This window comes from Colletotrichum fructicola (assembly GCF_000319635.2).
Source record: "Colletotrichum fructicola Nara gc5 chromosome Unknown KSG_Nara_v1_contig04, whole genome shotgun sequence".
Classification (NCBI taxonomy): domain Eukaryota; kingdom Fungi; phylum Ascomycota; class Sordariomycetes; order Glomerellales; family Glomerellaceae; genus Colletotrichum; species Colletotrichum fructicola.
Genome location: NW_027094054.1, coordinates 1,720,333 through 1,743,782, shown reverse-complemented (window position 1 = coordinate 1,743,782; position 23,450 = coordinate 1,720,333). Strand labels below are relative to the sequence as shown.

General features: G+C 50.2%; 4 protein-coding genes across 4 annotated transcripts; all 4 read left to right on the top strand.

Moving 5' to 3' along the window:
- Window positions 1-2,502: 2,502 nt before the first annotated feature.
- On the top strand, window positions 2,503-6,180 carry CGGC5_v007314 (Transposon Tf2-6 polyprotein; the record flags this gene model as incomplete). Its single annotated transcript, XM_066151844.1, has 1 exon — window positions 2,503-6,180. The coding sequence occupies one exon, from the start codon at window positions 2,503-2,505 to the stop codon at window positions 6,178-6,180; it is 3,678 nt and encodes a 1,225-aa protein (XP_066008836.1).
- Window positions 6,181-10,633: 4,453 nt separating this feature from the next.
- FICD (Adenosine monophosphate-protein transferase FICD) lies at window positions 10,634-11,680 on the top strand (the record flags this gene model as incomplete). Its single annotated transcript, XM_032035872.1, has 1 exon — window positions 10,634-11,680. The coding sequence occupies one exon, from the start codon at window positions 10,634-10,636 to the stop codon at window positions 11,678-11,680; it is 1,047 nt and encodes a 348-aa protein (XP_031885192.1).
- A 3,890-nt stretch (window positions 11,681-15,570) lies between these two features.
- pmd1-4 (Leptomycin B resistance protein pmd1) lies at window positions 15,571-19,718 on the top strand (the record flags this gene model as incomplete). Its single annotated transcript, XM_032035871.1, has 3 exons — window positions 15,571-16,120; window positions 16,175-17,440; window positions 17,488-19,718. The coding sequence occupies 3 exons, from the start codon at window positions 15,571-15,573 to the stop codon at window positions 19,716-19,718; spliced, it is 4,047 nt and encodes a 1,348-aa protein (XP_031885191.1).
- A 2,888-nt stretch (window positions 19,719-22,606) lies between these two features.
- tropE-8 (Short-chain dehydrogenase/reductase tropE) lies at window positions 22,607-23,450 on the top strand (the record flags this gene model as incomplete). Its single annotated transcript, XM_032035870.1, has 2 exons — window positions 22,607-22,892; window positions 22,948-23,450. 2 exons carry the CDS (start codon window positions 22,607-22,609, stop codon window positions 23,448-23,450), a joined length of 789 nt encoding a protein of 262 aa, XP_031885194.1.

Genomic DNA, 23,450 nt, shown 5'->3' with positions numbered 1-23,450 from the left:
CTAGACAGCCGAAAGGCAATTTGCCTGTTGTCATCTTTTTAGCGGGGTGTTGCAGCGCGGGAACGATTTTTGCTCTTCTTTAATTCTTCGGAGAACAACGATTCCCCGAGCTGTGGTCATCAAGCCTCTTCCTTGGCAGTTTGTCCCTCGACGCCCAGGGTAGGCATGTCGGGGCCGATAGGTTGCACCTGAGACGCTGACAGCGCTAACCCGCCCATCGAGCCCTTCTCACGGGAATGCCGCGCGGTCTCCCATCCCTACGGACGTGGAATTCTCTGGGAATCCCGTATCTTGGGGTCTGCTCCGGTTTTTTTCTTTAGACTGACGATCGTCGTTCTGCTCGCTTTCGCTATCGTTTGTCTCGGAGTGCCTGCCGGTAAGGTTCCCACCTTTGCAGTTTTTGTGGTTCACCTTCTTTTTGCTCTTGGCTTCAGGAACGTTGGGAGGATCTCTGTCCAGCGGAACTCCACCAGAGACCCGGTGGTGCTGGACATGTGAATCGTGGGTGCAAAATGTTCGTTGCGGAGATCAGATAATGCAGCTCGGGCTATTCTTCTGCCTAGCTTATGTACAGAGGACGTAGCTAAAAGTATTCGTATATCAGGGGTCCTATATCGCTATGCAATTATTAGTGGGGTTTAGGACTTAAGGACTATAGATAATCTTCTACCTATTTTAGAAGTAGTTTTAGTGTATTAAAATGAGGATACTTTAACTAAAAATTAGCCTATACTATTATATTAATACTAATATCCTATTTAGAGGTTAGCTTTAAAGGGGGGGAACCTTTATTTTAAACTAAATATTACTAATACTACTATATACTTAGTATAATACTAATAAAGTTAAGAGAATAGGATATTATAATAAAGGCTTTAATCCTGTAACGGGCTAGAGCCCGGCCGAGATCTCCGGCTTTGCCGGAGCAGCTACCGAGATCCGGCTCCGCCGGATCCACTATTCTGCTGTAGCACACCGCCTAGCCCCGGTCTGCATCACTGCTGCTAGGCGCCTATCCCTGTAAAGTCCTTTCCTCCTTCTTCAGCTTAGAATAGTCAATCGACGGCACCTCTACGTTGAACAAGCCTAGGGGCCAGCCCCTTACATATTCTAAGCTCGACAACAAAAGACGCTATACGAAACCTCACGAGAGCGATATGACGATTCGCTAGAGGGTAGTGCAAACGAGAAGACGCTATACGGAACCTCACGAGAGCGACACGACGATTCGCTAGAGGGTAGCGCAACGAGAAGACGCTATATGGAACCTCACGAGAGCGGCACGATGGATCCGCCAGAGGGTAGCGTAAACGACGCGATGAATGCTGAGATTGATCGCCGGATCAACGAAGCGGTCAACGCAAGCGTCCGTCCTCTTCAGGACCAGATGGCCCAGCAGACGGCCCAGATGACGCAGCTCTTGACAGCTCTGAATGGGCTTATGTCAACGGATAGAGCAACCCCTACGCCGCTTGCGAGCAGCGTAACGACCCCGTCCACAGCCGATACAACTATACAGGCAACGAGCGACGGTATAACGATGGCAGCTAGAGGGCGGAGGAAACATCAAATACCAAACCCACCAAAGTTTAGCGGCATACGTAAAGATTTCCAACGTTGGTTCCTAGAGATGAAGGGAAAGATACGAAGAGATAGGGAAGCTTTCGACTGTGATGCCGATATATTCGCATACATCTACGCAAGGCTGGAAGGCACAGCTCAAACCATGGCGTCACCCTACTACGCTCAAGGCGGAGCAGATGGAGCGGAATCCTCCGATCAGTTTATGCAATACCTTGAGACTCGCTATGGAGATCCCAATGCAGAAGCCAGGGCACTGGATAGGCTACGTACTATCCGACAGAAGGAAAACGAAAGCTTTGCTACATTCCTCCCAAAGTTTGAGAAGGAGTTAGCAGAAGGTGGAGGAGGACACTGGGCAGACGCAGTCAGAATCAACTATCTGAAAGGAGCCCTGAACTCCACTCTGCGGGACCGTCTAATTAGTGTAATCGATCCCCCGAAAACCTACCCAGAATACGCCCGGGTCCTTATGATAATAGGGTCAGGGCTAGATAGTAGGACCTACCAGGAACGTCACGAACGACGACGATACCGAGATGCCGATGGGGACACCCTCATGGCTGGAGTCAGCCGGACTAAGGAGCCCAGAAGAGCCGCAAAGTCACAGCGCTACCGCAGCGACTCTTCCTCATCAGAAGACAACATAAGGCCCCAGAAAGATAACCGTAAATGCTATAACTGCAATAAGATCGGCCATATTGCTACACGGTGCCCTAAGCCAAGACGTTCAGGGCCTAAGAAGGTCAAGAAGGTTGAGAAAGCTAAGAGGCGAGAGGAGAGCAGCGATAGTAATGCTATAGAGGAGCTAGGAAGCTCTGAAGCTGAAGAGAGCTCGGGAAAAGAGTAACTCTAACGCGAAGTCGGGCGTTAGAGGCCAAGCCTAGTGACATTACAGAATGGAAGCAGTTCAAGCATCACATGAGCAGCAAATCAGCAGTGATCACTACCCGCATACACAAGGGCACTCAAGCAGACGCCCTAGTAGACACTGGGTGCGATCTATACTCCCTTATCGACCACGACCTCGCCCGTAAGCTCCGCCTACCGGTAGTAGACCGCTCTGAGCGGCTGCTAGGCAGCTTTAGCGACGCTACAGGCGCTACAAAAGCAACAGGTGTAGTTGTCTTCAACCTAGAGCTGTGTGGTTATGATGAGAAGATCTTTGCATATACCGTACGTAGCCTTGGTGACGACCTGTTCCTAGGGAAGCCTTGGATGGAGAGGAACCGTATTCTATACGATGCCGCTGCACAACGGATACGGCATAGGAGGGGTGGCGTAGACCTACGCTTAAAAGGCGAAGAAGAACCAGATCGAGTAAGGGAGATCAGAGCCGCGCGTCTCCTTCCAGGAGCTCCTTTCACTGCACTCTATAGGAGAGCACAACGAGACACCAAACGAACTGCAGGATACGAAGTCCGAGCCATCAGCCTAGCAGATATACAGAAGGCCCTTACGAAGAAGACTGAGAAGGCAGATCTAAAGGCCCTCCTTCCGCCAGCTATACTAGCTGAGTTCCACAAGCTGTTCCAACCTGACGAAGCCGCCAACCTTCCACCACATCGTCCTGGGGTCGACCATAAGATCCCTATCAAACAGGATAGTAGTGGTAATGAGACTGTACTACCATGGGGGCCGCTCTATAGCATGTCACGAGAAGAACTCCTCGTCCTCCGTAAGACCCTACGAGACCTACTGGATAAAGGCTTTATCCGCGCCAGCAGCTCAGAGGCATCAGCACCAGTACTGTTCGTACGTAAACCAGGGGGAGGGATACGCTTTTGTGTTGACTACCGCGCCCTTAATGAACTCACTAAGCGCGACCGATACCCTCTCCCCTTAATCCAAGAGACACTACGCACTGTTAGTGCTGCTAAGTGGTTCACGAAACTGGATGTGGTTGCAGCGTTCCATAAGATACGAATTGCTGAAGGAGAGGAGCATAAGACGGCCTTCAGGACAAGATATGGGCTATTCGAATGGCTAGTTGTACCCTTTGGGCTTACAGGAGCCCCCGCTACATTTCAACGATATATCAACGGAGTGCTTCGAGAGTACCTAGACGATTTCGCTACGGCATATATGGACGACGTACTGATCTACTCAAACGGCTCACGGCAAGACCACGAAGCAAAGGTTAAGCTAGTACTACGGAAGCTTGCTCTTGCAGGGCTCCGGCTAGACCCTCATAAGTGTGCGTTCTCTGTGAAGACAGTCAAGTACCTAGGGTTCATTATCACCGCAGGAGTAGGCATCTCCTGCGATCCTGAGAAGCTGAAGGCAATCAAGGAATGGGCTGCGCCAAAGACGGTTAAGGGAGTTAGAAGCTTCCTAGGGTTTGCAAACTACTATCGGATCTTCATCCCAGCATACTCAGAGATTGCTGGACCCCTTATATCTCTTACAAAGAAGGGCGTCCTATTCCACTGGGGTAAAGAGCAGGAAGTAGCATTCCAGGAGCTTAAGAGGATCTTTGCAGCCAAGCCTATCCTACATCAACTAGACCCTGAGCGTACAACCTACGTTGAGGCTGACTGCTCAGGCTTCGCCCTTGGAGGAGTACTGTCACAAGAAGATGAGCATGGGAGACGTCACGCAGTAGCATACCACTCGCAGCGGCTGAATGCCGCCCAGTTCAACTACCCAATCCACGATAAGGAGATGCTAGCTATTATTAGCTGCCTACGAGCATGGAGAGCGGAACTGCAGAGCGTCAATAAGTTCAAGGTTCTATCTGATCATAAGAACCTGAAGTACTTCATGACAAAGCAGAGGCTCACAGAACGACAAAGCCGATGGGCAGAGGAGCTGTCTCAGTACAACTTCGAGATACAGTACCGGCCAGGAAGTGAAGCAGTAGTGCCAGACGCACTCTCTAGACGCGAACAAGACGTACCTACGTCTCTAGAGGACGAGCGCGAACAAGGCCGGATTCTCCAGCTTCTTCCCGAAGTAGCCCTTACCTCAACGCGTACACGACGCGTAGAGGCAGCCCCATCAGTGCTTGTGTTCACCGACGATAAGGAACTACAGCAACTCTGGGACCAGACCCAAGGGCAAGACCAAGTCTACCAGCAGGCATATAATGCTGTGAAACAACGAGAAAGAAGCTTCCCTCCTAGCCTCAAGCTAAAGGTCCAGATTGCTGAGTGTGAGATCGATAATGGCAACCGACTACTATTCAGAGACCGGATCTGGGTACCAGGTAGCGAAGACCTAGATAGCGAGGCGAACACACTACGTACTCGTATCGTTCAAAGCAGCCACGACTCAGTACTTAGTGGCCACCCTGGTAGAGATAATACCCTCGCGTTAGTCAGTAGGCGCTTCTACTGGCCTGGCCAGTCACAGCTAGTACGACGCTTCTGCCGCAATTGCGATGGCTGCGGGCGAAGCCACATCTGGAGAGAGCATCGAAAAGGACTTCTGAAACCTCTACCAATACCGCAGCGTATACGAAGCGACCTCGCTATGGATTTCATTACCGACCTTCCCCTTACGGATAAGGGTGAGCGATACCTTTGGGTAATTATCGACCGGCTAGGAAAAGGCGTAACCCTTGAAGCTATGGAAAGTATGGAAGCTGAAGCCTGCGCTGAACGATTCCTGAGCTGCCACTTCCGCTTCCACGGCGTCCCTACTTCAATCGTGAGCGACAGAGGAAGCAACTGGACGAGCCGCTTCTGGCGGCAATTCTGCAAGCTTTTAGGAATAGAACAGCGGCTCAGTACTGCCTATCACCCACAGACTGATGGCGGCCCAGAAAGGATGAACCAAGAGATCCAGGCCTACCTACGCAATTACATTACCTACTCGCAGAAGGATTGGGCGAATAACCTCCCAGCAGCTCAACTAGCGCTCTGCAGCCGCGATAGCAGCGCTATAGGCATGAGCAGCTTCTTCTTAGAACACGGATACCACCCAGAGCCTGTCCGGGTTCAAGAGGCAGACCCAGAAGACCATGGGGGCCGTCGCGAGGACCTGGCACGCAAGTTGGTAACAAGGCTCCAGGACGTGATGGATATGGCACGGTCGACCCTTGCCTCAACGCAGCAACGCTATGAGGAGCTGGCTAACAGGAAGCGCCAGCCTACGGAGAGACTAGAAGCAGGCGACAAAGTCTGGCTTCACATGGGCCACTACAGGTCTCCTAGGCCATGCAAGAAACTGGATTGGTTGCACCATAAGTATACCGTTACGAAGGTTATCTCACCATACGTGGTAGAGCTTAACGTGCCAACGGCTATATACCCACGCTTCCACGTGGATACCCTGAAGCGTGCAGGTAACGACCCTTTACCTGGGCAAACGCTAGACGACGAGCAGCCGCCCCCAATTATAGATGACGAAGGCGAGGAGACCTGGAATGTAGAGAGTATCGACGCCGCCGCCTGGAAGCGTCGAGGGCGTGGGAGACGCCGTGAAGTGCTGGTTAAGTGGGAAGGATACGCAGAGAGAACCTGGGAGCCTATCGAGACGCTCCAGGGGACGGAAGCGATGGAGGCTTACGAACAACGTTACGGCCCTGCGATGAAGCACGACGGAGACCCAGCTCTAGCGCCACGGACGCGCCGCCGGAGGGGAGCGGGGAGGTAATGTAACGGGCTAGAGCCCGGCCGAGATCTCCGGCTTTGCCGGAGCAGCTACCGAGATCCGGCTCCGCCGGATCCACTATTCTGCTGTAGCACACCGCCTAGCCCCGGTCTGCATCACTGCTGCTAGGCGCCTATCCCTGTAAAGTCCTTTCCTCCTTCTTCAGCTTAGAATAGTCAATCGACGGCACCTCTACGTTGAACAAGCCTAGGGGCCAGCCCCTTACAAATCCTAGCCCTATAGGGGTTAAGTAAGTTAATAGTTACTAAGATTTATAGAGACTTTAAGATACTTTAAAGTATATTTAACTTAATATATAAGAAAGCTATAGATTAAAGATAGTAACTAGGAAATACTATACTTAATATATATATTAAAAATAGCTATTAATATAGGCACCTATTAGTTATTATTAATAAGCTTAAAGTTTTAATTTTAGATATTCTAATAAAAAATTTAATAACTAAGTAGTACTTAATATAGTAAATTACTAATATAATCTACTATATATTTATTTAAAATAACTTCTTAATTAGTTAGTAAACTATATATTAATACCTTAAAAGTAAACGCTTTTATAATGTTAAACTAATAACTAAGCTAAAGCTAAATAATTAATAAAAAAGCATAACTATAGTAAGTATTATAGTATAGTTCTTAGATAATTAAAGATTAGAAGAAGGTTATATAGAGTAATAAAACCTCTATAGTATTAAGGATAGTTTATAGTAAGTAGAAAGTATAGTAGAGACTTTATAAAGCTTTTTACTACTATATTATTAAATATAAGTAGAACAGTAGAAAAGAGTTTACATTCTAAGGATATTTCTATTAGTATAAAATTAAGCCTTACTATATATAGGGCTAAGAAATAAAAAATAAGTAAGAGTAATATATATAATAGATAGCTAGATATAATTAATACTATAAAGTAGTAGATTAAGTAAAATAAAAGGCTATAGAGGTTATAAGAGTAGCTAGCTTATAAAGGAAGCTATTAAAACCTAAGTAGTAGAAATATATAGCTAAAACTAATATTATAAAATAAAGCTTAAAAAAAGGTAGTATTAACTAATACTAATATTAGTATCTAATTCTAAAATTACTTTTTATACCTTTTATAAAGTAATAGTAATATACCTACTTAGATAACTTATAGTAATATAAGAGGATAACGCTAGCCTTTACGCTTCATATTGAAACTAAGAGCTATAAGTAAAGTTAGATATAATCCTTATAGAGTAGCTAGTAAATTCCTTAGATCTCTTAGTAATTAAGCCTCTATAGTAGAATAATATAGGGGCTTAACCTTAAGAAAGTGCCACGGGCTAGAGCCCGGCCGAGATCTCCGGCTTTGCCGGAGCAGCTACCGAGATCCGGCTCCGCCGGATCCACTATTCTGCTGTAGCACACCGCCTAGCCCCGGTCTGCATCACTGCTGCTAGGCGCCTATCCCTGTAAAGTCCTTTCCTCCTTCTTCAGCTTAGAATAGTCAATCGACGGCACCTCTACGTTGAACAAGCCTAGGGGCCAGCCCCTTACAGAAAGTAAGAAGGTATTATTATTATTAGTCTTATCTAATATAGGCGTCTAGCGCTAGCGTTATTATCCTACACCCTCTAGTTAGTATTATTATCTATTACCCTTATTAATATCTATTATCCTTAATTAGTATTATTATGATCCCTTAAGATCTAATAGGTACTACTATTATTATTATTACTATTATCTAACCTACTTAATACCCTCTATACTACTCTAATTAAGCTATATATATTATATACTTCTAGTTAATAAACTAAGAGTAACTTACTACTAAAGGAGTCCTTAGATAGCTAAAAGCCTTAAGTAAAAGCTTTCAAAACCTAAACTAAAAGGTTACTTTAGTACCTTACTACTACTAAATAGGTTTAATAAGTTGCCTTTATAACTAAGTTGATAGATCTTTTTCAAGTATTTTTACTTTTCAATTAAGCTAGCTAGAGGTCTAAAAGAGGTACCTTAAAGGCTTATAAACGCTCTAAAAAGTATAAAAAAAGGTATAATATTACTTAATCTACTATCTCCCCTAAAGCTAAAGCTTCCTATTAAAGCAACCTAATTAAGATAACTACCTACTAACTAAGATATAAAAAAGCATAAAAAGCAATATAAGAACTCTATATAGACTACTACCCTATTGTAATAGGTATATCTAAAATAGCAATAAAAGCTTATTAGTATTAATAGCTATATAAGATTAACCTAAACATAGAAAGCAAACTAACAAAACTTCTTACTTAAAAAGTTATAGCACTTTATAGAGTAAATCTAATAAAATATCTAATAAGTAATTTAGTTAAAGGGGGGTAATAAATATAAAAAAGAGGTAACGTTACCTTTACTCATATTAATAATAGTAGAAGATGTTAACATATAACATTCTTTTATAATAATAATAATAATAATAATAATAATAATAATAATAATAATAATAATAATAATAATAATAATAATAATAATAATAATAATAATAATAATAATAATAACGTGGTTGATAAGCGAGTCGATCAGACAAGCGAGTCGATCACCTTAGCAAAATTATAGTAGGCTGCACGCGAAAATTTGGTAAGAAATTGTTAAGACGTACTAACAATTTCTTACCAAATTTTCGCGTGCAGCCTACTATAATTTTGCTAAGGTGATCGACTCGCTTGTCTGATCGACTCGCTTATCAACCACGTTAATAATAATAATAATAATAATAATAATAATAATAATAATAATAATAATAATAGTTAATAATAATAATAATAATAATAATAATAGTTAATAATAATAATAATAATAATAATAGTTAATAATAATAATAATAATAATAATAATAATAATAATGATAATGATAATAATATAAGGATAATAGTAACGCTTAACTTACTTTAATATTCTATATAAAATAAACTAATAACATTTAAGGTATAAAACCTTATATAAAAATACTCTATTTATTACAACTTATAACTATAATATTGATTATGTAATACGTATAGCTACGTAAGCACCTTATGTAATTAGCAGTTTAGTAGGTTACGTTTCAGATTATCTTTCCCCTCACTTTTCCCTACTAGAGGATGCAACCTGCCAACAACAACAACAAGAGTAATCACAATGCATCAATTCCTTTATTATTCTCGATACGATTAAATGCCTATAAATGCTTAGGATTATTACATTTCATCATAACATAAGCCCATCTATAACCCTATACTATATAGGCGTATATACCACGCCCCTGAATACGCTTATACTTGTGTTAACAGAAGAAGTAATACTATATACTAAGATTAATACTTTTTTAGCTAAGCTAGATAATATAGTAGTAAATAATAATAATCTATAGTAAGAGATAGTTAATAAGCTTAATAATCTTAACTTAGATCGTAAAGCTAGTAGATATACTATATATACTACTAAAGAGGTAGAATAGTTAGAAATTAATAATATAAGCAATTTTAATATAGAAAATTAGGAATCTAAGTAAAAAAAAGTAGAAGAGATTAAATATAACCTTAAAAATATAATATTTATATTATATAAGGTGCTTTTAGTAGTATAGCAAAAATTTAGTGTTTTTTTATAATTGTAGCGGTAGTAAAATTAACTACGTTAGTTGAGGTGGGGTGGAGGGGTAGTTAGAGGCGCTAGGGGCTAGCGCTAAAGTTTAGCCAGCTTCTAGTTAGCTGCACTATGATTAAAAGTGGGGATATACAAATATTTTTGGCTGCGTCCTCTGTATTACGTGTGGTTCTGTTCCCTCTACCCCGCCGCTCAACGTCTTTTGAGGGCCGTGCTGTATGTGAGCGCGCCTGTTGAGTCAGCACTGCGCAGGAGGAGGGACTTTGGTTGGCTTGGTCCAGGGCTTTTGGTATTGACGTCCGGAGAGTTTGTCTGAAGCTGACTTGGGTTTTCGGACGACGGCTGGGAACTCCGCGAGTCGGTACCGAGACGGCGTTGGTGTGCGGCAGCTGATGTCTGGGGCTGAAGGTGTCACGGGCCAGCAAGGAGACTGAGTTTATTATCGGCAACTCGATGAAGAGGATAAAAATGGTAGCTGCAATGGAGATGACACTTCTGAAAGAGAATCAAGACGGAGGCGACGCATAGGATGATGGACGGCATCGAGGTGAACGACGCACAAACAGGCAATGGCTGAGACAGGACACTGGCAGTATCAACAACCGTAGCATCTCCATACCAGGAGCTATTCAGTGTTAGTTCCCAACCCTGTTGGGTAACCGGCATTTGAATCACAAAGTTCAGCAACCCCAAGGGTTCCTCCAGCTGGACCTCGCAAGGTCATTCAGCAATTTATATGAATACCAGGAGCAACTGGGCTCATGCCTGGACGTTGACGAACGTACTGACCAACTGCTAATCCGGCAGTTGAAAAGTCAAATAATAACGCACAATCCCAACCATGTACATCAAGACCTTGAAGCACATGCGGGAACAGCTTGCACGCAAGGCGAAGCTTAAGGAAATCTACGCACCCTTCGCCAACCTTCAAAAGGGATCCGAGGAGTACGAGAGACTGGCGAGTTCGGGCAGGGTATGGGAAGACCATTTTCAGCCCAGCGACAGCCGCCGGCTGGGATACGTAGACCTGCAGCAGGAGTTTAGCGGTTTGCTGGAGAGGATCGATGACTTTAGAGGCAGGCTGCCGCTCCTGGAGCTCGCCAGGAAGCTGGTCCCGCGCTACGCGCAGCAGTCCGTCATGATCGAGCACAACCCGTTGCAGGTCGTCGATGCGGTCCGCATCTTTGAGCAGTTGAAATTCGGGCAGAGGTTCGGGCCTGTGGGGATGCTCTCGATGCCGTCGAGCAAGCTTCCCGATCTCGCGGAGCCGGACGAATGTTCCGCGACGGCCGAGCTGCGGAACCACATCATCGCCTCGCAGTGGATCGCCGACAATACGACCGCGAAGCTTCACACTTCAGGCATCACGGAAACCGAGATGCGGGACCTCGCGGCGCTGTCGATCAAGGGCACCGCCTCCGAGGCCACCGCGTACGGCATGGCATGGGGCGGGCCGGTGCCGCTGGGGGCATACCGGACGCTGCCGGTCGCGGTGCGGAGCAGCCCGCTTGTCGTGTTCCCGTACCCGCAGGAGGTGCCGGCGTGCGTCCGGCGGTTCTTTGCGTGGCGGGACGCGCAGCATGCGGCAGGACTGCTTCACCCGCTTGTACTGGCGTGCCAGATGACCGCGTACTTTGTGAGTGTCCACCCGCTCCCCGACGGGAATGGGCGCGTCAGTCGCATGGTCATGCAGGATTACATGGCGCGGCAGGGCTACCTGCCCGCGATCCTCCGACCCGAGGGCGCGCTGGAGAGAGAGGGGTATATCCGGATGATACGCGGCGCTTGCGAGGGGAGGCCACGGGAGTTTGTGGCGGCGGTTCTTGAGGCTCAACTTGCGCTCATCGAGGGTCATCTGAGGAGGAAGAGCGGCGACGGCGACGCTTGAGGCTGGTGGTGGTAGAGGACGGTAGGATGGCAGCAGAGATAGACGAGATAGGGCAGGAAGGAGTCATGAAGCTATTCCAGCTAGTTTCGGCCTGTGACTGTCCACCTGCTCTTGCAACGGACAATCTCGATACCCTCTGTCGATACATTCTTGGTTGATGTGAGTAATACTTCATTACCATCATGCTGTGCCGCCCCCCGTGAATCACCGCTGTTTGATGATAGAACAAATGTTTCCGAGATGTCAGCAGTTGTCTCGGTGACCCGTTGCCGTCGTTATTAGCGCTGCCGGTTTGCCCGCCGTCGCTTACATCGTACATTCGTACATTCCTTTACGCCCAACTTCGCATTGGAATGCGAGCGCAAAAGCGATTGGACAATCGTGGTTCCTGTTTTTTTGCTACTAAACTGACGGCGGATCCAATCGCCAAGAGTTCGATATGGAGTGACTATCTCTCGTGGCGATCGGTAGCGCGTGGTGACTTGTCCCAAGTTAGCAAGCACTTCGGTGCTAGCACATGTTACATTTCCGTTTAGATTGTTGCATCGCTTAGATGGGCGGACGCCACGCCGGGATTGACAGGGAAGGCCTCAACCCCTGTCCCCCTTCTGGAAGACTTTGTACGTAGCTAGGTACCTTAGGCTTATCCGAACTCTTTTGATTTGGTTCACCGCGTATCGCCGTAATCTACGCGTATTCCCCAGTGTCATGTGTCTCCAAATCGTAGTGACTTGTGAGAACCCCTCTGAGTATATGACGATGCTATTCAGGCAACATCCTCGTCCCGGAGTTTAGCAACTCTCACCCGATATCCTCACAATGCTGAATGAAATGTTGAGACGATGGTGTTATCTGGCGGCAGCCCACCGCTTCCCGGCACGAGGGAACCTTATGCCCAAAGTCCAGATCGTCCCGTCCGTAAGGAAAGGAACGGGGGTGATTGGTCGAAAGCTTGTTCCTGAAGACCAACACCCCTCTCAAACTCAGCACAGCAAAAGAGACCTTCGGACAATAAGTGACAATCATTCATATGTCAATAACTAGAGGCGTTTCTTTCTTCTCGGATGGTGAAGCAATAGTCGTCGCAATGGTACGGCCACGCGGGAAGAGTAGGAGAGCTGGTAACCGCGCCAAACGCCCAGCGCCCAGACGGAGTCTTGTCCGTTGGTGGCACAGGCAGGTGTCACCGACAGGTCTGACTCTCTTTGGAACTTTTAGACTTGTTGGTGCCAGTGCCAAACCTGCAAGCCTCCTTTTCTTTGCGCACCCGCATCGTCGGGCCCGAGAGCAACGCTATCGCCGGCGCACGATTGCTGTACTTGTGCAGGCAAACGGGCATGCTGATGGGGGGGACCTTGTCACCGGGGTATTTCAGGTCCAGGGGGTTTTCTTCTGTTTGTGTTCCCTTGTTTTCAAGTTGCATCTTTTGACAGTGTCAACGTAAGAAGAATGAGTGAGTGAGACTTGCTTGCGCATCTCAGATTCGAAAAACCCCACCGGTTGTCGCAGATGTTCTGGAAGCGAAATCTTTCGGGCCAGCTCTGGGGAGAGCAGGAAATGAAGACGACCGGATTTCGGGGCAGTCGAGAAGCCCGAGGGAGGGGCAGGAATAATAAAGAAGCAGTGCTTCAGCTTAGCAGAGGCGTGGAGGAGAGGAGCCCGCCCCAGCTGCGGTGCTGCGAGGTGGTAAGCGAGTGCGGCTAGTTTGGCTGACTCGACTAGGGTGGCGGGAAGGGGGTACCGAGGGCGGCGAGACGGGACGGGCTTAGTGGCTTTTTGCTTGTTTCTGGAAGGAAAAATGGAGGATGATGATATGATGGCGGGGGAACTTTTTTTCTGTGTCACTCTTGTTGTTTTGCGAGTGATGTTATTGGGCGCCTTTTTTGTCATGACCGAATGAGATGTACCAGCTAACTCTCAACTCTACCACATGCCGTGCGTCACATACGGATACTTTTGAGAGATAGAGATAAACTGGATGGCAAGGACAGTCCGAGGGAGCGGAGCGGGCTTTGTGTGGTTGATCCTGGATGTTCACTGTCCAAGACCCAAGTCTCTGGGCGCCTACGCTTGGGACCTCGGATAGAGGGAGAGAGACCATGTTCGGAGCTTGAATCCGTCTGTTCTTCAACGAACCTTTCAACCCACGGGCGGAGGAGCAGGAGGGCCAGAACCAGCTTTTTTCGTCGCATGTGTGGCCACACACCCACACGCTCCCCAACGGGCAATTGTCAATTGTCACAAGCAGTTGTTCTACCAGCCAGGCCCCTGGAAGACAAGCGAGATGGCGGCAATTCAAACAATGGACATCGGCTGAAGACAATGCTCAGTGCTTTCGTTGATACACAAATCAACTTCAGGTAATACAGAGTACAGAATGGTTTCCCCAGAATTCGACTAGTAAGATTGAAAGCAGGCAGACAAGCAATGGGCAACGTGGCTAATGTGCCCGTTTGAATCCCGGGCCCCGGTCCTCGCACTTCTCGCAACCCCGGACGTGGAGAATGCAGCAAAGTACGGATACTAAGCAAGTACGCATAGCTTGTCCTGTAGAGGCTAACGGATGCGCCTCACATCAGATACTGCGTATCGCTTCCCCATGTATCTCACCGGGCAGGCAGTCAGAACTCCGCCTTACGGTCTGCCGTAGTACGTGTGACTGCTCTTTGCGTATCTTCAAAGTCTTACTCAACCAGCGGAGCGGGTCATCAGGTTGAAGATGCAGTGTATCTATCCGCCAGGTAAGCCATCCACCTAGGCAGAAGAAGTAAGATACGACCGTTACGACGTCTGCATGGCCGTATGACGAGGCCGACTATGACTCTTGTTGGATTGCGGCGCAAACAGTGGAGGCTAGTGTCAGTTCGGGCAGCTGAGAAAGTGCGAGGTGATTTACTGCGTGGGCAAGACTACGGATCGGCTGCATTCCGCCGCCTTCTTTCTCCGTGCTGCTGGCTTCCTACTCGTCGACCCCGGGCCTTCGAGGGTGAGTGTCCCTCGCTGCCCCGACCCGAGGAGGGTCACGGTGGTCCACCCCAGTCCAACACCACCACCTAAGGTACCTTATCCTGTGAGGTGAAGAGTCGAAAGTCGGCCCAGTCCAGCTCCGTCCACCGGCAGGGTATATCTCAAAAGTCCCACCCCAGTCCTGTCCTGGCCAGGGTTGCAGGGGCTCTTCTTCCTCTCCGCCTAATCGTATCTGCCCAGCTACAGCATCCAGGTCCATACGGAAAGTACATACTATCCGTACCACTAATCCCTATCCTGGCCTGCACCCCGGGTGGAAACGCCTCTGTTTTCCCTCTTGTTTTTATTAATGATTGAAGAAGGCACACGCCCTACCTTGCCGATAGCGAACATCGTCTCTCTCTTCTCTTATTCTCGGCCGTCCTGCTGATTGGATTTGATTTGGTTTGCCTGCTGCGGTTCCTCCTTCTTTGATCCCCAAGGACGATCCCGATCGCTGCAAATCTTTTCTTGGCTTTCGCCATCCGCGCCGCGCCCTCTTCCACTCCCACCACTCTTACTGCCACTTTTTCTTCCTTTTCTTTTTTTCCCGACTTGGTCTGGGGTTTCGCAGCATATCTGCGAGCAATAATTCAAACCTTTCGGCGCCGTCGCCAAGCCAACAACACCAGCAACCGCATGCGATAAGCGCCGTCCCGTCCCACTCACTCGGAGCTCGAGCTCGGCCTGCCCTTACTTACATAACTCGCGACGACGACATCACCACTTTCGGCCCGCAACACGCCTGCGCCTCCCAAGCTGCTTCAGACGAAACAACCGCACAGCTTGCGCGCGGCGCACTCTCGCGCAACGAGCGCGCTCTTATAATCCCCCCCAACGGTAGCTCTCCTCGGCTCTGCTAGGAGCTGCCCACACCCACCACCATGGCCCCCGAAAACGAAAAGTCCGTCAGCGAGAAGCCGGCGGTCGAAAAGGCCCCCAGCAACGGCGGCCACTCCTCCGACAGAGCCTCCTCCAACGGCGAGTCGACGGAGGTGGATGCGCCTGGCCAGCCCAAGACCAAGTCCGTCGCCCTCGAGAAGGCCGATTCCAAGGTCGTTGCGCCCAAAGAACCGAACGATGACCCCTACAAGCACCTCCCCGAGCACGAGGCCTCGATCCTCAAGCGCCAGGTCACCACGCCCGAGATCAAGGCCGGCATGCTCACCCTGTACCGCTACTCCTCCACGAACGATCTTCTCATCCTCGCCGTTTCGTCCTTCATGTCCATCGCCGTGGGCGCCGCCCTGCCGCTCATGACCGTCATCTTCGGAAACCTGCAGGGCACCTTCCAAAACTACTTTAATGAATTCCCGCCCACCGACGAGGCCAAGAGCACATTCAAGAGCGAGATGGCCCATTTGGTTCTGTATTTTGTCTACCTCGCCATTGGTGTGTTCGTGGCGCAGTATGTCACCACGGTTGGCTTCATTTGTAAGTGAACCCCTGCCGGGAGGATGCAAGCTTATATCTAACACGCCGAATCAGACACGGGAGAGCACATTAGCGCAAAGATTCGCGAGCATTATCTCGAGAGCTGCATGCGTCAAAACATTGGTTTCTTCGATAAGCTGGGCGCTGGAGAGGTCACAACTCGAATTACCGCCGACACGAACCTGATCCAGGATGGTATTTCCGAAAAGGTCGGCCTCACCTTGGCCGCAATTGCGACCTTCATCTCGGCCTTTGTCATTGGTTTCATCCACTACTGGAAGCTCACGCTCATTCTGCTGTCCACCGTTGTGGCGCTGCTTCTGAGCATGGGAGGTGCTTCATCCTTTATCGTCAAGTACAGCAAGCAGTCGATCGAGTCCTACGCCCACGGAGGCAGTCTTGCCGACGAGGTCATCAGCTCCATTCGCAACGCCGTGGCCTTTGGCACCCAGGACCGTCTGGCGAAGCAGTACGACGAGCATCTCACCAAGGCCGAGTTTTACGGCTACAAGGTCAAGGCCACGATCGGTGTCATGGTTGCTCTCATGATGACCATTCTGTACCTCAACTACGGTCTGGCTTTCTGGCAGGGAAGCAAGTTTCTCATCGACGACGGCATCAAGCTGTCCAACATCCTGATTATCATGATGTCCATCATGATCGGTGCCTTTAACCTCGGAAACGTCGCCCCCAACGTTCAGGCCTTCACCACCGCCATCGCTGCGGCTGCCAAGATCTACAACACCATCGACCGTGTTTCTCCCCTGGACCCGTCCAGCGACGCCGGCGAGAAGATTGAGAAGCTTGAAGGTACGATCCGCCTCGAGAACATCAAGCACATCTACCCGTCCCGCCCCGAGGTCACTGTTATGGAGGATGTTACCCTCACCATTCCCGCTGGAAAGACGACGGCTCTTGTTGGCGCATCTGGTTCTGGAAAGAGTACAATCGTCGGTCTCGTCGAGCGCTTCTACGACCCCGTCCGCGGAAAGGTGTTCCTCGACGGCCACGATATCAGCACCCTGAACCTGCGCTGGCTGCGTCAGCAGATGGCTCTCGTCAGCCAGGAGCCCACTCTCTTCGGAACCACCATCTACCAGAATATCAGGTACGGACTGATCGGCACCAAGCACGAGAACGCCGGCGAGGCGGAGCAGCGCCAGTTGATCGAGAACGCCGCCAAGATGGCCAATGCCCACGACTTCATCACGGGTCTTCCCGAGGGTTACGAGACCAACGTCGGTGAGCGCGGTTTCCTGCTCTCTGGTGGCCAGAAGCAGCGTATCGCCATCGCCAGAGCCGTCGTGTCTGACCCCAAGAGTGAGTTTTCCGGCGATAGTGACAAAGAATTCTACTAACTTTCCCAGTTCTCCTTCTCGATGAGGCCACCTCCGCTCTTGACACCAAGTCTGAGGGCGTGGTCCAGGCAGCTCTTGAGGTCGCCTCCGAGGGCCGCACCACCATCACGATTGCCCACCGTCTGTCAACCATCAAGGATGCCCACAACATTGTCGTCATGTCCAACGGAAGAATCGTTGAGCAGGGAACCCATGACGAGCTTCTCGAGAAGTCGGGAGCCTACTACAACCTCGTCAGCGCCCAGAACATTGCCCGCGTCAACGAGATGGATGCCGCGGAGGAAGCTGCCATTGACGCCGAAGACGACGAGCTCATCCGCAAGAAGTCCCGCGTTTCCGAGAAGGGCGATTTCGTTCCCGACCCCGAGGACAACATTGCCGCCAAGCTCGCGCGTACCAACACTACCAAGTCCCTGTCCAGCATTGCTCTCCAGAGCAAGAAGGAAGACGGCGAGGTTAAGTACGGTCTCTGGACCCTGATCAAGCTTATCGGCTCGTTCAACAAGCAGGAATGGCATCTGATGCTCGTCGGTCTCTTCTTCTCCATCATCTGCGGTGGTGGTAACCCCACCCAGGCCGTCTTCTTCGCCAAGCAGATCATGACCCTCTCGGTCCCCGTCACGCCCGAAAACGCTCACCAGATGAAGAAGGATTCCGATTTTTGGAGTGCCATGTACCTCATGCTCGCTGGTGTCCAGTTCATCGCATTCGTCATCCAGGGCGTCCTGTTTGCCAAGTGCTCCGAGAGGCTGGTTCACCGCGTCAGAGATCGCGCTTTCCGCACCATGCTTCGCCAGGACGTTTCCTTCTTTGACAAGGACGAGAACACTGCCGGTGCGCTCACCTCCTTCCTCTCGACCGAGACGACCCATCTTGCCGGACTCAGTGGTGTCACTCTGGGCACGTTGCTCATGGTCTCTACCACTCTGATTGCCGCCCTAGCTCTCGCCATCGCCATCGGGTGGAAGCTGGCGTTGGTTTGCACGGCGACGATTCCCATTCTTATCGGCTGTGGTTTCTTCCGTTTCTGGATGCTTGCGCATTTCCAGCGCCGCTCCAAGACCGCCTACTCCAACTCTGCCAGCTACGCGTCCGAGGCCATCTCGGCCATCCGCACTGTTGCTTCGCTCACTCGCGAGAAGGACGTCATCCAGCAGTACCAGGCTTCGTTGGCTGTTCAGCAGCGCGCGAGTTTGATCTCCATCCTCAAGTCCAGCTTGCTTTTCGCCGCCTCGCAGTCCTTCATGTTCCTGGCCTTCGCCCTTGGTTTCTGGTACGGCGGTACTCTCATTGCCGACCTCGAGTACAACATGTTCCAGTTCTTTGTGTGTTTCTCGGCCGTCATCTTCGGTGCCCAGTCTGCCGGTTCAATCTTCTCCTTCGCCCCCGACATGGGCAAGGCGCACCAGGCTGCCAACGAGCTCAAGATCCTCTTTGACCGCAAGCCCACCATCGACACCTGGTCCGAGGATGGCGCCTCCCTCGACTCCGTCGACGGCACGCTCGAGTTCCGCGACGTCCACTTCCGCTACCCCACCCGCCCCGAGCAGCCCGTCCTCCGCGGGCTGAACCTATCGATCCACCCCGGCCAGTACGTCGCCCTCGTCGGCGCGTCCGGCTGCGGAAAGTCCACCACCATCGCCCTGCTCGAGCGCTTCTACGACCCCCTGTCCGGCGGCATCTACATCGACGGCAAGGAGATCAGCTCCCTCAACGTCAACCAGTACCGCTCCTTCATCGCCCTCGTCAGCCAGGAGCCCACGCTCTACCAGGGCACGATCAAGGAGAACATCCTGCTCGGCGCCGCGTCCGAGGTCACCGACGCGGCCATCGAGCACGCCTGCCGCGAGGCCAACATCTACGACTTCATCGTCTCGCTGCCCGAGGGCTTCAACACCGTCGTCGGCAGCAAGGGCGCCCTCCTGTCCGGCGGCCAGAAGCAGCGCATCGCCATCGCGCGCGCGCTCATCCGCGACCCCAAGATCCTGCTCCTCGACGAGGCCACTTCGGCGCTCGACTCCGAGTCGGAGCACGTCGTGCAGGCCGCCCTCGACAAGGCCGCCAAGGGCCGCACGACCATCGCCGTCGCCCACCGTCTGAGCACCATCCAGAAGGCCGACATCATCTACGTGTTCGACCAGGGCCGCATCGTCGAGCAGGGCACCCACGCCGAGCTGATGAAGAAGAACGGCCGCTACGCCGAGCTGGTCAACCTCCAGTCGCTGGAGAAGAACCGGTGATTCGGTTAGAGTGTGAATTTGAGAGGAAAGAAAAAAAAAAGGGAAGAAAAGTGCATATGCTAGCGGAGGTCCCCATCGCGTTGTCTCCTGAGATATCCGGATCGAAGACCTCGATCCATGTCTATTTTCTGCATTGTTTTGGCGTTTTGTTGAATTTTTCCGGGGCAAGATGGCGGGAGATAGAACTTGGCCATGATACCTGTTGTCTCAATCGTGGGACAGATTACACTTTGCTCACAAAAGGGGGGCTTTTACTGTTGACGATCACACGAGAAGAAAGAGATGTATGATCTCGACGTGTTTTTGCTGTAGCCTTTGGTTTTTTTTTAATGGTCTAGGGTTGAGAAAGTAGACTCCCCTCCCACTTTGTACGGTGGTCAGATAGACATAATTCCAATCATTCAAGATGATCGCGTTCTCTCGTTGCGATGTGAATGCTAGGCGGTGCGCGTGTGTGTTAGGCATCGATGATGCATATTGACAGAGGACAGTACACGGGCCCAGAATAGGCCGTCTTCTTACAGCTTAAGCTTAGTCGAATGTATAAACCATCTATCTTCCGAGGAGTCGGAGATGTTCGGCAAGATGAGAAGCGATCTTGTTGCGGCGAGGTGACTGACGTCCCGTCTCGCTAATGGAGGGTAATTTGGGCTCGAACAGACCAGCTCGCTCTGGCGAAGTACTGGTTCCCTTCATTTTCCGTTGTCTTGAGCTTTCTCGATCGTATTCGTTTTGGCTGATCCGTGATTATGAGCAGCTGTAGGCGCTTGATGAGCCTTGAGCGCCGTGCTAGTCACTTATGGCCTATTTAAATCAACTTCCTATCCATTGAGAAGACATTCAGCAAATGTGGTAGTAAGTGTGGTAGTAGTCACAGCTGGCTACAATCTTACCCAGACAAATAACATCCTGGTATCAAATGCATTTTGGATCTGGGGTTTGGGACGGACGCCGTCGATTTGATGATGCCCGGCTTTCTCTAGTTCTATCGTTTGGTTGCGTCTTGGCTGTATTCATTCATGTTATTCGTGAATTCTGCAAAGGTGTCTGAGAGTTCCCCGAGTCTTGGGCGATACGCGATGGCGGTTGACGGGGGGGTCCTGTTTGAGGAGTGGATGGTGTTACCACAGAAGTCCACGCGACGATCTTTCTTGTACTGGTGGAATTGGTTTAAACTCTAGGAAGGTGTCTTGCTTCTTGGTAGGCTTTTGTATTCCACTAGGCGGCTTCAAGTCGCGGTTTCGCTGCCGTGGGAAGTGGTAGTATAATTTGTATTGGGAAACTTTGAGACCGAGGGCCCAACATTGTTGTCTTTTCGCACAGTTCTTTCCCAAATGAAGGAAAGCAGACCGATGGCTCTCCTTGTTAAGGCTCAGAAAGCAGCCGATCTGATGTGACGTACATGTATGTGTTTATCTCCTGTACACCCTCTTCCTTCTTCGTTCCCGGCTGATGAGGAGAGAATACACGCCTGGTGATACAACATCTCGCGAACATGAGCATCTGCTTTCGGTGTGTGCGGCGCGCTGACTTCGTTGAGACCTTGGAGGGATTCCCTTCGGTCCATCTCGCATATCACATCATTCTGGTTCTAATTGTGCTGTTTAGAGCACAACTACAAAGCAGAAGGGTGCTATTTTATATCTCTTCTTGGAACACAAAAACATTCCACAGACAACCACGTTAATGCAACTGTCGATTCTCGGTATTCAAGACTCACAAGGTCTTTGTTTTTTATTTTTGTGGGCATTAAAATGAGTTAAGATGGCCCAAAACCTCGCCTTAGTCGCAACACCAATGAGTCGGCGGAGTAACTGGAAAACTTTCGTGACAGAGCGGCTCTCCACGGTATCCATGGAATCATGCCGTGATATCCATGTGGAGAGGCTCCGGGTCCCTGACGGGCCTCACTGAATCCTCGTGGTTTTTACTCGTCCTTCTTCGTCTTTGATTGAAAATGGGGATTGTTACGCTGTTTTATTCCGCAATGAATGCTCTGACGTGGTGAATTTCTTCGGTTCAAAACGGGGCTCTCAGCTGGATGCCGCTGCTCGTGGTAGAATCAACCTGAGTCTGCATTTTCCAATGCCGAATGTTCCAAAGAGAAGCATCTCTCGGTGTGGAACAGAAAGAACCACCCTATTACCGCCCGCCTTATAAGTCGTCAGTGTTCTGAACCAGAGGCGGACATTATAAAGATGAATAGGAAGATCGACGACTAGGAGGTCTGGGTGGACAAGATCAAATGTCATTCCACCTGGATGTGAATGTTTCTTGTGAAATCGTTACATTGATGTGACCCCAGAGGCCCCCTAGTCAGGAAACCTCGCTCGGTCTCTAAACACGTCGTCTCGTACTGCCAGTAGTACATACGTTTGCATGATACGCCACATAACTACTCGTAAAGGCTGATATGATTTCTTCGGAAGACTGCGGCAGCATGTCGCCCATGGTTGATGATATCTTGGCTTCTACTTGCCGCAAAAGCTGCCCAGAGCCACCGCAATACATCGACCACCGTGCCTCAACTTGGCTTCCTTGATTCATTCCAGCTGCTCGTTACAATTGCGTCTTTAGCGCTTCACGGAGCCGGTGGGATATCAAGTCATTCCGGGCCTAGAATCTCAATCCCGGGCCCGTACCTGCAGTTACACGTCCGCCGTCCGCGTCTTGCCAAGCCTGCGGAGTTTGGAAATCCGATCCTTAAGCCCACTTACACGATGGTCACTTGCAGCCGACTTACTCCTTGAGGGTTATTCGAGAATAGCATAAGAAGGAGACCGCAACCTCGAGTCTCGAGACCTTAAGGTGTTCATACAAAACAGTGTGTTCACATCAACTTAGATAAGACGGTCTTCCTATCAGCGGCAGAGGCTCAAAAGTAGACAATGTCCGCCAAACGAGTCGCCCTCATAACAGGCGCCAACACCGGCATCGGCTACGAGACCATCAAAGCGCTCCCCTCCTCCGACCGATCCTACCACATCCTTCTCGGATCCAGATCTATGGAGAAGGGCGCAGCCGCCGCCGCGCAACTCCGCGACGACGTCCCCTCCACGGCGAGCACCCTCGAAGTAGTCCAGATCGACGTCGACAGCGATGACTCAATCGCCAGAGCTTTTGATTTCGTCCAGTCAAAGCATGGCCGCCTGGATTACCTGGTGAACAACGCTGGTAAGATACTAACGTGTTCGTGTCTTTGAAGACGCTTTGATTTTGACTTGGCCAGGTTGCGCCCTCACCGAGCCAGACACCCCCCCCCGCGAAGCCCTCAACGTCATGTACAACACAAACGTATCGGGCCAGCACGTCGTGACGATGACTTTCGCGCCGCTGCTAATCAAGTCCGACGACCCGCGCCTGCTCTTCCTCACCAGCGGGACGGCCCACCTCGCGCGGTTCGCTGAAGAGTTCTGGCCCGGCGAGGCGCCCGCGGCCGGGTGGCCGAAGCCGGCAAGCCAGTTTGCGCCGACGGGGTACCGCGTCAGCAAGACGGCGCTGAACATGCTCCTCTTGGCGTGGCACTGGACGTTGAAGGCGGACGGGGTGAGGGTTTGGGGGATTTCGCCGGGGCAGTTGGCGACGAACCTGGGCGGGGACCCGGGGTTGTTGAAGAAGCTGGGAGCGGGGGATCCGAGTCTTGGAGGGTTTCTTGTTAGGAAGGTTCTGGAGGGGGAGAGGGATGGGGATGCGGGTAGGATTGTGAGCCAGACTGGGGTGCAGTCGTGGTAG